Source organism: Herpailurus yagouaroundi, unplaced genomic scaffold (assembly GCF_014898765.1).
Source record: "Herpailurus yagouaroundi ecotype Mexico unplaced genomic scaffold, PumYag 208, whole genome shotgun sequence".
NCBI lineage: Eukaryota > Metazoa > Chordata > Mammalia > Carnivora > Felidae > Herpailurus > Herpailurus yagouaroundi.
Window position 1 is genome coordinate 10579059 of NW_024412439.1, and position 12979 is coordinate 10592037.

Sequence of the window (12979 nt, forward strand, 5' to 3'; positions counted from 1 at the left end):
TTTCTTTGTCTCTGGGATTTGTTCCCGCCCTTCTTCCCCATCACCGCCTTCATCCGAATTATCCAATCATAGTCAGGGGTCCCGGTCATGGGGCGGAAGCCTTCATTGTGACGTCATAGTCCTCCAACCTCAGCGCGAGCTCGGACCGCTGGGCTGGGGGCCTTGATAGCTCGGGGTTTTGGGGGCAGGACCGTCAGTGCCATTGCTTGAATCTGCCTGCCAGGGTTTCATTGGACTCTTCATCCGTGGCTTTAAAATTTAAGGGTTTGGCTAGATTGGAGTTCAAGTGGGCTTGTTTAGGAATATCACGAGCCCCTTCCCTGGCCCCCCCCCCCCAAGTCGACGCGCTTTGCCTCTCACGAGAAGTGCGCTACACAGTGGAGGGACTGCGACAGTGTCGCAAAATATATCCGGTCTCGGTGCGAGGGCAGAGGTTTTTATTTATAAAGCTACCGGTTCCCTTCTCTGGATGCTCCAGACGCCGCTCTTACGGCGTCGAAGGGTGTAGCGCGAAGGCAAGACACCTCCTCCTGTTGCCGTAAAGCGAAAACTTCAAGGCGTCTCCTGCCTCGGCGGGGGCGGGGTCGTTGGGGCCGCTGTCGCAAAGCTGAAGGTGGGGGCCGGCACCCCCTGCGTCGTAAAGATGCCTGAGGCGGTCGTTTCTTCTACTGTCGCAAAAGCTCGCTGCCCAAGTCTGCACCCCACTCTGAGCCACTCCGTCACCTGGCCGTGCCGTAAAGCAGGCCTGCCCGACCCCGTCGTCCTTCTGTTCCCACCGCGGTGGTCATTAGTTCCCTAGCCCGGGCTGCTTCGTTGCCCGGCAGTGCCGTAAAGCATACCTGGCCCCAGCCCCGAGCCCTATTCCCTCCGGGTGTGTGTGCACCGCGGTTGCCACGGTGCCGCCAAGCGCGGCTGTCGCGCGGCCCGGGTGTCAGCGGCGATGGCGGCGGGGTCGGGTGGGAGCGGGGGCTCCGGGGGAGGCCCCGGGCCGGGGCCGGGTGGGGGTGGGGGCCCCGGCGGGAGCGGCCCAGGGCCGGGGTCCGGCGGGGGTCTGGGCAGCGGCGGGGAGCTGCACCCGCGCACCGGGCGCTTGGTGAGCCTGTCGGCCTGTGGGCGTACAGCGCGGCGGCAGCAGCCGGGCCAGGAGTTCAACCACGGGCTGGTGTTGAGCCGGGAGCCTTTGCGCGACGGCCGCGTCTTCACCGTCCGCATCGACCGCAAGGTGCGGAGCTGGGTCCGCGGAACCGAGATGTGGAGGGTGGTGGGAGGGGGAGAGCGAGAGGCGGGATGGGGGACAACCCGGGCAGCCCCATCGCCGGGCACCGAGAGGGAACCGACGGACCTTATGGGCACCCGGTGACGGGCAGGAGGGGAGCGGGAAGTAGAAACATGGAGTCTGGAGGGGAAACGGGTAAGGAGAGCTTGATTTCCTCCGGACCCAGGAGCAGGGAAGGGACACGGGCTTCAGCCCCTAGAATGGCTGGGGAACAGGTCTCCTGGAATGGCTTGTGGCAGGCGGAGGACGGAGAGATGTCAGGGACCTGACAGGAGGAGAGAGAACCAGGCGAAGTACAACCATCGGAGGATAAACTGAGGCCGGAACGATGGGTGGGGAGGGACACTCAGGGAGAGGGAGGTGTGCCTCTTGTGTGTCGTTTGGTGACGAGGCCGGGGGCACAGAGGTGGAATTTGGGAAGTGAGTGAATCTGAGTGGAGCCAGGGCCTAGAAGAGAAATGGACCAGGGGAGGAGGAGAGCGGTGTACAAGAGCAGGGAGAAAGGACTCGGAGAGCTGTGCATCTGGGTGGCTGAGAAGTCACAGACACCGGGCACTTAGAGGAGGCAGGGGGCTGCAGCCAGGGAATTTAGCCCAGACGGTGGGGACAGGCATGGTGTCAGAGACACCGAGCCGCCAGAGTAGGGAGCAGAGTTGCTAGGGGACGGCGGTGCCCACGGTCCCTGAGACAGAGTCCAGGAAGTTGCTTGTAGGACCGCACCTCTGGGTTAGTGTCCCGCGTCTCAAGGGAGAAGAGCCAGCTGGCTGAGACGTGGCAAGAGGGGGGGACACGGTGGTCTGTGAAGTGTGGTTTCCTAGTGGTGGGAGACCCGTGGGGGCCCTTCCTGAGTCCCTGTCCACCACTCTCGTCGCAGGTCAACTCCTGGAGTGGCTCCATTGAGATTGGGGTGACGGCACTGGACCCCAGTGTGCTGGACTTCCCGAGCAGCGCCACGGGGCTGAAGGGGGGCTCATGGGTGGTGTCGGGCTGCTCAGTGCTGAGGGATGGACGTTCTGTGCTGGAGGAGTATGGTCAGGACCTGGACCAGCTCGGTGAAGGGGACCGTGTGGGCGTGGAGCGCACAGTTGCCGGGGAGCTGCGGCTCTGGGTGAACGGGCGGGACTGCGGGGTGGCCGCCACGGGCCTCCCCGCCCGTGTCTGGGCCGTTGTGGACCTTTATGGCAAGTGCACGCAGATCACCGTGCTACCCCCTGAGCCAGGTTTCAGCCCCCCTGCTCCCATCCCTACACCCCCCCTCGAGCCCTCCGCGCCCCCTGAAGATTCTGCCTTGACTGAACAGGGGACCCCGGGGGACGAAGGTGAGAATACAGCTCGGGCAGCGGTGGAGGGGCGGGGCAGGGGGACCGGCTGAAGGAGTGGGTGACGTGTAGTGACACGTGAGGCTGGGTGTGGGCAGGGCCGCTCCGACCCCTTTCCCCCCCACCCGAGTCTGTTGAAGGGGAAAGCAGGGGCTAGAGGAGGGGGTCTCCTGGCTGTGGGCCCCTGCAGCAGGGGCCGAACCCTCATTCCCCTCCCATCCCGCCTGGTCCCCAGCCTTCATGGTGTCCCCAGCGCAGGCCCGGCCGGAGACGTTTCCTAACAGCCTTGAGTCGCATAATGGTGAGGGCTTCCGGGAGGCTCTGGGAAGGGCAGTGGGAAGTGAGGTGGCCCAGGCGAGGGGAGGGACCTCAGGAGAGGGCCAGGGGGCGAGTGGCGAGCCAGAGGGCGTACGGCCTCATTCCAGCTTCCCTCCCCCGCCCCGCCCCTGCAGATTTTGCCAGCATGGAGCTCTCGGAGGTGGTGGGCAACGCCATCCTGTCTGCCTACAACGGGGGGCTCCTAAATGTGAACCTGAGCTCCCCCCCGGCCGGGGAAGGACCGGGGCCCAGCGGCGCTGCCACCTCGCCTGTCCTCACTTCCAACGACGCCCTGCTCTTTCACGAGAAGTGCGGAACTCTCATCAAACTCAGCAACAATAACAAGACGGCCGAGCGCCGCCGGCCCCTGGATGAGTTCAACAACGGCGTGGTCATGACCAACCGTCCGCTCCGGGACAACGAGATGTTTGAGGTGTGCGAGATCCCAGGCTCTGGTTGGCACGTCACTCTCCGGGGGCTCGAGACGGGGCTTGACCCTTGACGTTAGAAGGGTGGGGCCCAAGAAAGAGCCGGGGACTGAGGGGCCCTGTTCTGTGCTCACGTTCCCCGTCTCTCCCTTCTGTCGTCACCCCTCCCAAGATCCGCATCGACAAGCTCGTGGATAAGTGGTCTGGCTCCATTGAGATCGGTGTCACCACCCACAACCCCAACAGCCTGGAGTACCCAGCCACCATGACCAACCTGCAGTCAGGTACCAGCCCCGGGCAGGGCGGGGGGCACCTTCCTAAGGCAGAGGAAGCCCGTGTCCTGAGCGGGGTGTCCTCTTCCCCCCCCAGGCACCATCATGATGAGTGGCTGTGGGATCCTGACCAACGGCAAGGGCACCCGCCGGGAGTACTGTGAGTTCAGTCTGGATGAGCTACAGGTGAGGGTGGGCGTGGAGCCTGGGCCCCTCTGTGGGGCAGCCCCGTTTCCCTGTGCCCCTGCCTGTGCACCACGGTCTCCCCTGTGACCCAGAGCAAGGCCTGTTAGCTTTTTTTAAATTTTTTTTTTTTTAATGCTTATTTACTTTAAACGTTAGAGAGAGGCAGAGCGTGAGTGGGTAAGGGGCAGAGAGAGGGAGACACAGAACCCGAGGCAGGCTCCAGGCTCTGAGCTGTCAGCACAGAGCGCGATGTGGGGCTCGAACTCACGAACCGTGAGATCATGACCTGAGCCGAAGTCGGACGCTCCACCGACTGAGCCACCCAGGCGCCCCAAGGCCTGTTAGCTTTTGCCTAGAGGTTCCTTCTGAGAAGGCAGGGCTGCCCAGTAGTTAGGCACTCGGGTTTCCAAGTCAGAGTTTTACTTTTTCTTAGTCGTTTGGCCATTTGTGGTGGTGACCAGAGGCAACAAACTCGTTCTCTTTGGTAGTTTGGTGGTTTTTTTTTTTTTTCCTTCTAACGTTTAAAATGAGCCTGTTAGTATTTTCTAGATTCCTTTGGGAGGTAGATGGGGTGATGTTTATGAGATGGCTTAATGCAGCGCTGGCCTCGGAGTGAGCGTTCGGGGCGGCTCTGTGACTGCGGCACCTTGGGAGCAGTTCCCCTGCGGCCTGGGCTGGCGGGCAGGCTTTAGGACCGCGTTGTTCCAGGGTCCCCAGGACAAGTCTGGAGCCTGACGGGGGATAGATTCCAGACTTTCGTCTTTTCTGCTTTGACCAGGAGGGCGACCACATCGGTCTCACGAGGAAGTCCAACTCTGCCCTGCATTTCTTCATTAACGGCATCGATCAGGGTAGGGGCCGCGCGGCCAGGGCGCTCGGTGCAGGGGTCTGGTCCTCACACTCCTGCCTCTCTTTGAGGCTGGTGTCCCTGTGTCTGACTCCTTCCTTTGCCTTCCACCCCCGCAGGCGTGGCCACCCCGCTGACGCCCCCGGTGGTGTATGGAGTGGTGGACTTGTACGGGATGGCGGTGAAGGTGACCATCGTCCATAATAACAACCACAGCGACCGTCTGCGCCGGAACAACGCCATCCTGCGGGCCCTGTCTCCCGAGGGTGCCCTCCGCCGCGCCGCCCCCGCCGCTCAGGCCGAGCCCGAGCGCCTGCTCTTCCACCCGAACTGCGGGCAGAAGGCGGCTATCACCCACGAGGGACGCACCGCCTTGAGGCCCCAGTATGGCCCAGGGGGTGGGGAGAAGCCCGCAGAAGGGGCTCTGACGGGCTTGCGGGAGGGGCGTGGGCGCGGGGGGCGGCGGGATTCTGAGCGGGGCCGTCGTGACAGGGAAGGGGGGAGCCTCCGGGACAGCGAAGGTCAGCAGGTGGGTTGGGGGCAGCAGGAGTCAGGCAGGCACCGACCGGGCCGGGGTGCGGCGTGCTCAGAGCGTGCGCTCGTGCCTGAGGCCCCACGTGCTGTGCCCTCAGTGCCACCGACGACTTCAATCACGGCGTAGTGCTGAGCAGCAGAGCCCTGCGGGACGGAGAGGTGTTCCAGGTGCGCATTGACAAGATGGTGGACAAGTGGGCTGGCTCCATCGAGATCGGTGTCACCACCCACAACCCTGCCTACCTCCAGTTGCCCTCCACCATGACCAACCTGCGCTCGGGTGAGCCCCCCAGCGGGGCGGGGCCGGGACAGGGTCCTCGGGAGGAAGCCACCCCCCGGAGCCCGGATGCTCGTGCTCTGGCCCTTTTTTCGCTTGTCACACTTGTGACGACGCATCCGGTGGCTGAGGCCTGCCTGTCACGTGGACGGGGCTTGTGGCTGGCTTGGGACGTGCAGGGTTTTCTTGTTCAGCTCTGGGAAGAGAGCCGACCGTCAGAAAAGGCAGGCCGGGCCAGCGGCTTTGCGGGGTGGACGCGGGCACCGCTGCACGACAGGAGCCCTGATCCCCGCTCACGTCCTCTGTCCCCCCTCGTCCCCCTAGGGACCTGGATGATGACCGGGAACGGGGTGATGCACAACGGGACGACCATCCTGGACGAGTACGGGCACAACCTGGACCGCCTCAAGGTGGGAGAGCGTGCGTCCGGCCGGGGCCCGGCGGCGGGAGGCGGGCAAGGCGGGGCTGCTGTAGGACCAGCCCAGGCGGGAGCTCTGCCTGACTCCTCACTCCAGCCCCCCTTCTTCCAAGGCAGGGGACACGGTGGGCGTGGTGCGGCGGGAGGACGGGACCCTGCACTTCTTTGTCAACGGGATGACTCAGGGCCCCGCGGCCTGGAATGTGCCCCCGGGTGTCTACGCAGTTGTGGACCTCTACGGCCAGGCGGCCCAGGCCACCATTGTGGACGACGTGGGTGAGGGCCGGAATGGGCAGGGGCAGGGGGTCGGGGTGGCCTTGGGGGGCCTCAGAGACCCCTGTGAGCCTAATGGGTGATGACCACTCATGCAGAGGTGCCCCCAGTCCCCGAGCCACTCCCCGAAGGGAACAACCAGGTGTCCCCGAGCTCCCCGTCATCGGGGGCCGGGGGCTCCGACCTGCGTTTCCACCAGCTACACGGCAGTAACGCAGTGATCACCAACGGGGGCCGCACCGCGCTCCGCCATAACTGCCGCAGCGAGTTCAACGACGCCATCGTCATCTCCAATCGGTCAGTGCCTGGGCCTTCGTGCTCCCAGCTTCCCGCTGCCCAGCCTCGGTCACCGAGCAGGGCCTGTCTGATTGCCGCTGTCCCTGGCAGGGCCCTGCGGGATGGGGAGCTGTTTGAAATCGTCATTCAGAAGATGGTGGACCGCTGGTCAGGCTCCATCGAGGCCGGTGAGGGCACCCGTGTGTGTGCGCGCACCGGGGGCGGGGGTGGTGGCTGCTGGCTGCCCACTGCTGGGGGCTTGGCTCTGACCTACCCCTGCCTCCTAGGAGTGACCGCTATTCGGCCAGAGGACCTTGAATTCCCCAACACCATGACGGATATCGACTATGACACGTGGATGCTGAGGTCAGATTGCCTGCTTTGCAGGCCGTGCGGCCGGCTAGGATGAGGGAAGCGAGGTTTGGGGCCCGCGGTGGCCCTGGGCAGTGACAGACCGGAGGGCTTCTGGGCAGCCTTCCCACATCGCCCCGCACCCTGCAGCAGCTCAGCCCCCTCTCCTCTCCGGGAAGCTCCTGCTTTTCTCTGTCCCGGAGGCATAGGAAACGGGATTGGGTCCCAGACCCCAGATCGAGATCCCAATCCAAGGCGCTGGAAGGTTCCTTTTTTAAAAAAAAAATTTTTTTAATGTTTATTTATTTTTGAGACAGAGACAGAGCATGAATGGGGGAGGGGCAGAGAGAGAGGGAGACACAGAATCAGAAGCAGGCTCCAGGCTCTGAGCCATCAGCCCAGAGCCTGACGCGGGGCTCGAACTCACGAGCTGCAAGATCGTGACCTGAGCCGAAGTCGGACGCTCAACCGACTGAGCCACCCAGGCGCCCCATCGCTGGAAGGTTCTGATGAGCAGACACCGAGCAGGGGCCTGTGTGGGAAAGAGCCGGGAGACTCACCGGCCCCTTCTGTCGCCCCTCCAGTGGCACGGCCATCATGCAAGATGGAAACACGATGCGCAACAACTACGGGTGCGACCTCGATGCGCTGGGCACAGGCGCGCGCATCGGCATGATGCGAACGGCCAAGGGCGACCTGCACTACTTTATCAACGGCCAGGACCAAGGCGCCGCCTGCTCAGGCTTGCCTCCGGGTAAAGGTGACTGCGCTGTGGCTTTCGGCCTGCCCGCCTCGTGCCGGTGCCCCGCAGGCTCTCGGACTTCTGACCCCTTCCTTTGCCACCCAGAAGTGTACGCGGTCGTGGATCTCTACGGCCAGTGTGTCCAAGTCTCCATCACCAACGCCACCGGCCCCATGGACAACAGCCTGGCGACCAGCAACACGGCCACTGAGAAGTCCTTCCCCCTGCACTCCCCAGGTACGGCCGGCGGGGCGGGCTCTGCTTCCTCACCGTGGGCCTGAGGGGGCCGCTTCCAGCTCAGGGAGCTGGGTCAGGACAGGCTCGCCCCTGAAGGGAGGGATGAGCCCAGGGTAGGCGGCGGCCAAGAAGAGGGGAGGAGGTCACGGCTGGCTGGAACGACCGACGGAGGCGCTTCTCGGCCACCAGGAGGCCGGGAGCCGGGCACGCCCACTTTGGGAACGGGTCTCTCGTGGGGAAAGAGGCGCCAGAGGCTCTCTGATGGCAAACAGAGGACTGATGGCAAACGGGGCCTTTCCGGCAACTTCCCGCTTCCCCCGAGAGCTCTGCTCCGTGTCCTTTCTGAAGCCTGCTGTCCCACTGTCCCCTCCCGCTGCACCTGTTCCCCACAGTGGCTGGCGTGGCTCACCGCTTTCACAGCACGTGTGGCAAGAACGTCACTCTGGAGGAGGATGGCACGAGGGCGGTACGCGCAGCCGGCTACGCTCACGGCCTGGTCTTCAGCACCAAGGAGCTCAAGACGGAGGAGGTGTTCGAGGTGGGCGGCGGGCCCCTCGCAGCGAGGCGGGCTGCCCCCCCCCCCCCCCCGCTGTCCCCCTGTCCCTGGCTAGCGCCGGCCGCCGCCTTCTGTCTCCCTCAGGTCAAAGTGGACGAGCTGGACGAGAAGTGGGCGGGCTCCCTGCGCCTGGGACTGACCACGCTGGTGCCCGGGGACATGGGGCCCGGCACGGGCGGGGGCCCGGCGCTGCCGCCCTCCCTGCCGGAGCTCCGGACAAAGACCACCTGGATGGTGTCCAGCTGCGAAGTGAGGCGCGACGGCCAGCTCCAGAGGATGAACTACGGCCGGAACCTGGAGAGGCTGGGGGTGAGGCAGCCGGCTCCGGGGTCGGGGTGGAGGTGCAGCGGGGGCGGGGGCGGGGGGCGGAGGGAGGCCAGGCACTCGAGCCCATCTCACTTTGGCGCCAGGTGGGCAGCCGCGTGGGCATCCGCCGGGGGGCGGACGACACGATGCACATCCTGGTAGACGGAGAGGACATGGGGCCTGCGGCCACCGGCGTCGCCAAGGTAGACCCAGGGAACCTTGGGCTTGGGGAGTGGGCTTGAGGCCTTCCGCGGACCCCTGACTCCTGTGTCGTGTGTGCCCACAGAACGTGTGGGCCGTGCTGGACCTCTACGGGCCCGTACGGAGCGTGTCTGTGGTCAGCTCCACGAGGCTGGAGGAGTCGGAAGGCACCCAGCCTCCCTCCCCCAGCTCGGACACTGGCAGCGAGGGCGAGGAAGATGATGACGGGGAGGAGCACAGCCCGAGGGTAAGAGGCCACGCGGGGCAGGCGGGGCCCGTGAACGGGCGGCTGGGGTCGGTGGTCCGCGGGACACCAGGCTGTCCTGGGGCTCTCTGACCCAACCCCGGGTAGCCGGTCGCCTGTGCACGAGCCCCGTGTAAACGCCCGCAGGGGGTGGCTCATACTGGCAACCCAGCAGCTCGGTCTCTCCTCCGCACCAGGGCCAGAATCAAGTGGCCATTATGCCCACAGCCCTCGAGTTCCTGGAGAACCACGGGAAGAACATCCTCTTGTCCAACGGGAACCGCACCGCCACGCGTGTGGCCAGCTACAACCAGGGCATCGTTGTCATCAACCAGCCCCTGGTGCCCCAGCTGCTGGTCCAGGTGGGCCTCACCTTCTCCGCCGCTCCTCTGGCTTGGGGTGACCCAGGGCCAGCCCTCCTGGAGGAACCCCTTCCCAGCTGAGGACGAGGTGGAAGGCGAGCCCCTCGGATGAGCTTCCTGGGCTTGGGCTCGTGCCCGCGGTGGGGTTCGTAGGTCGCTTATCAGGAAGCCTTACTTGCCGACCGGTGGGGGCGGCGGCAGCGGGCGGGGGCTGGGGGAGGCCAAGAGAGACGCCGGCCCTACGTGTGGGTGCGTGGACGGCTTTGCCGAGGAGGAGGCCTTTCTGCTGCTTGCCACAAACGGAGAGATTTAGTTAGGAAGCCGGGGCATGGGGACCCTTACTGTCCCGACAGCGCCGAGGCTCACGTGGGGGAAGGAAACAAGCGGTTTGTAGTTGGCGGTCCCTCCGGGCGAGGGAAGGGCAGCATCCCAGGCCACGCCGTGGGAGGTCCTGTCGCTACCCCCCTCCCACCCGGCAGGGGTGAGGAGCCTGGTTCTGCTGGGGCGCGGCCTCTTCCCAGCAGGCCGTGACTGGGGAGTAGTTGCCCTTTCCCCAGGTGCGGATAGACTTCCTGAACCGGCAGTGGACGTCCTCCCTGGTCCTGGGCGTCATCACCTGCCCGCCCGAGAGGCTCAACTTTCCCGCTTCTGCCTGTGCCCTCAAGCGGGCAGCCTGGCTGCTGCGGGGCCGTGGCATCTTCCACAATGGTCTCAAGGTGAGTAGGGGGCAGAGAGGAGGGAGGGCTGGGGCCTTGAGTCGGGAGGGTCTGGCCAAAAGGGTCCCCGGCTCCGGCAGTAGGACTGCGGGCGTAAAGGGGCCCCACAGTGGGGTAGAGCCCGTGGTGGGTGAGCGAGAGTGTGGGGGGGCCTTGTCTGGACGCTCAGGCTGTCACGTTGTCCTGGGTTCCCGCCACTGAGCATGTTGTGGGGGGGAGGGGAGTGGGAGGGTTGGCGGGGAGGTGGACTCCAGATGTTTGAGGAGGGGGGTGGAGCCCGGGCAGCAGGCTGGCGTGGAGGCCAAGCCTGGGGCCTGGCAACCGGAAGCAGAGTGAAGGGCGAGCCTGGCTGTTGCCTGTGGGCGTCTGATCTCTGGGAAGACAGTAGGTCTTTCCTCCTAGATCTGTGAGAAGTTTGGGCCAAACCTGGACACGTGTCCCGAAGGCACCGTCCTGGGACTGCGGCTGGACAGCTCTGGGGGGCTGCACCTCCACGTCAATGGGCTGGACCAGGGGGTGGCCGTACCGGACGTGCCCCAGCCCTGCCACGCGGTGGTGGACCTCTACGGCCAGTGCGAGCAGGTCGGCTGTAACGGAGGAAGGGTGGAGGGTGGAAGGGGCGACCGGTGAGGGCACGGGCAGGCCCCGGGGGCTGGGGCACGCCCAGGCTGATTTCCCGCCCCCCTCCCCTGCAGGTGACCATCGTGAGTCCTGAACCAGGGGCTGCCAGTGGCAAGAGTGCGGGAACCCAAGGGGACATGGAGAAGGCGGACATGGTAGATGGTGAGCCAGCCCGCAGAGCCCCGCCCCGCCCACCGTGCCGCGCCGCCCCGCCCCGGCTCCTGTGACCTGTGCCCCTTCCTGCCCACGCAGGTATGAAGGAGAGCGTGTGCTGGGGGCCGCTGCCTGCCGGCAGCCCTCTCAAGAGCTGCGAGTATCACGCCCTGTGCTCCCGCTTCCAAGAACTGCTGTTGCTTCCCGGTGAGTCCCCGGTCCCCCGGGACCCTCCTCGTTCCCCGGGGCAGTGCTGGGCACCTCGGCACCCAGCCTGCCCCTCGCTTTCCCGCAGAGGATTACTTTATGCCTCCGCCCAAGCGAAGCCTGTGCTACTGTGAGTCTTGCCGGAAGCTTCGAGGGGACGAGGCCCACAGGCGCCGGGGAGAGCCTCCTCGGGAATATGCCCTGCCCTTCGGCTGGTGCAGGTTCAACCTCAGGTGTGCGCAGGGCAGGGTCACGCGGCTCCCTTACTGTTCTTTTCCCCTAGGGGAAGGAGGTTCCCCAGGGGGTGCATGGAAGACGAGGCAGAACTTCCTGTAGAGGAGACAGTGTTGGGGAGCCAGCGACCTTTGTCCGGTCTGCCCTGTCTACATCCTAGGGTGAATCCCCGTCTGGAAGCTGGGACGCTAACCAAGAAGTGGCACATGGCATATCACGGGAGCCACGTGGCAGCTGTGCGGAGGGTGCTGGACCGAGGGGAGCTGGGAGCAGGTACCCGGGGCGGCAGGGGCAGGGCAGGGGCAGGGCAGGGCAGGGCGGGTGGGCCCGGCCCCTGGAGGGCGGCCCTGACGCAGCTCTCGTCCTAGGCGCGGCCTCTATCCTGAGCTGCCGGCCGCTGAAGGGCGAGCCCGGGGTGGGGTTTGAGGAGCCCGGCGAGAACTGCGCCCCTCCCCGGGAGGAGCAGCCCCCTCCGGTCCTGCTCTCCCCGTCCCTGCAGTACGCCGGGGCCGAGACCCTGGCATCCAAAGTGCAGTGAGTAACAGAGGGACACGCCTGGGGTCTCCACGTTTTGCCTTCCCTTCTCTCACCTGTGCCACTTGGGTCTTCTCTTGCTCTAGAACATTGTTATATAAGAAGCATTTTCTATTTTTAAAGGTGACAAAAAGGGGGGTGCAGTGGGTCAGAAGTGCGAGTGGAGCGGGCACGGGGAGCAGGGTGGGCAGCGGCCTGCACTCGGAAGCGGGGAGCCGGCTGAGCAGTCGTTGGGGAAGGCGGTAGGGAGGGGAGTGGGGGGAGGGCAAGGCCCCTGCAAGGTGGGGGTGCCCCCGCAGGGCCTGTGTGGCCCTGCAGTTAGCAAGGGGAGGAGAGGGACCAGAGGCCTCACGGCCGGATTTCTTCTCCCCTCGACAGATTCCGGGACCCCAAATCCCAGCGGACGCACCAGGCCCAGGTGGCGTTCCAGGTGTGCGTGCGCCCCGGCTCCTACACCCCCGGGCCCCCCTCGGCCGCCCTCAGAGAACCTCCGGACCCTCACTTCAGCCCAGCTGAACTCGAGTGGGTGACCAAGGAGAAGGGGGCCACGCTCCTCTATGCCCTGCTGGTGCGGGTGGAATGAGGGGCCGCCTGGCGATGACAAGCACAGCGGGGCCCTGGGCCCGGGACTCCGAGTGACGACCGACGACGACGATCGCCCCGGCACGCGCGCGCGGGGCCCGGACAGGCAGGGGGCCCTGGAGCTCGAGTCCTGCCTCCCGCGCCCGCGGCAGCAGAGCCATCCCCGACCGCGCGGCGGGCGAGCGGGAGCCGGGCCCGGCAGCCCCCCTTTCATGCACTGACTTGGGGAGCACGACTCCCCGGACTCCCTCCCCCATACCACTTAATTTATTTCCGTTTTCGTTCCTGTTACTGTGAATCCCGAGCAGCCCGGATCCCCCTCCGGGCCGCCGCTTCCCGGGCCGCCGGGCGGTGGGAGGGCGCTCGCGGGGAAGGCGGGCCTCTGTACAGTTGTTACGGACGCGGGTTTCCAAGCAGCCAATAAACGCCGTCCCGGAGCGCGCGCCTCGGCCTGTTTCTCGCGCGCGCGCACCGCCCCCGCGAGCCCCGGGCCCGCCCCGCCGGGGGCG

General features: G+C 65.7%; 1 protein-coding gene across 5 annotated transcripts; it reads left to right on the plus strand.

The window, feature by feature from the left end:
- The first annotated feature begins 326 nt into the window (after positions 1–326).
- NEURL4 (neuralized E3 ubiquitin protein ligase 4) lies at positions 327–12912 on the plus strand. 5 transcript variants are annotated; one of them, XM_040453382.1, is made up of 29 exons: positions 941–1222; positions 2151–2595; positions 2831–2896; positions 3048–3346; positions 3514–3625; positions 3711–3799; positions 4578–4650; positions 4766–5030; positions 5279–5460; positions 5782–5867; positions 5989–6151; positions 6247–6445; positions 6536–6612; positions 6712–6790; positions 7360–7535; positions 7623–7754; positions 8147–8292; positions 8395–8619; positions 8721–8819; positions 8903–9064; positions 9259–9423; positions 9981–10139; positions 10542–10721; positions 10835–10922; positions 11013–11120; positions 11209–11353; positions 11515–11627; positions 11723–11888; positions 12267–12912. In XM_040453382.1, the coding sequence occupies exons 1-29, from the start codon at positions 941–943 to the stop codon at positions 12469–12471; spliced, it is 4686 nt and encodes a 1561-aa protein (XP_040309316.1). In that variant the 3' UTR covers positions 12472–12912. The 5 variants fall into 5 exon arrangements, 4 of the variants coding, with proteins under 4 accessions (XP_040309318.1, XP_040309316.1, XP_040309317.1 ...); XM_040453383.1 differs by having other exon boundaries at positions 7360–7529; positions 12267–12471; XM_040453384.1 differs by lacking the exon at positions 2831–2896 and having other exon boundaries at positions 330–1222.
- The last annotated feature ends 67 nt before the right edge of the window (positions 12913–12979 follow it).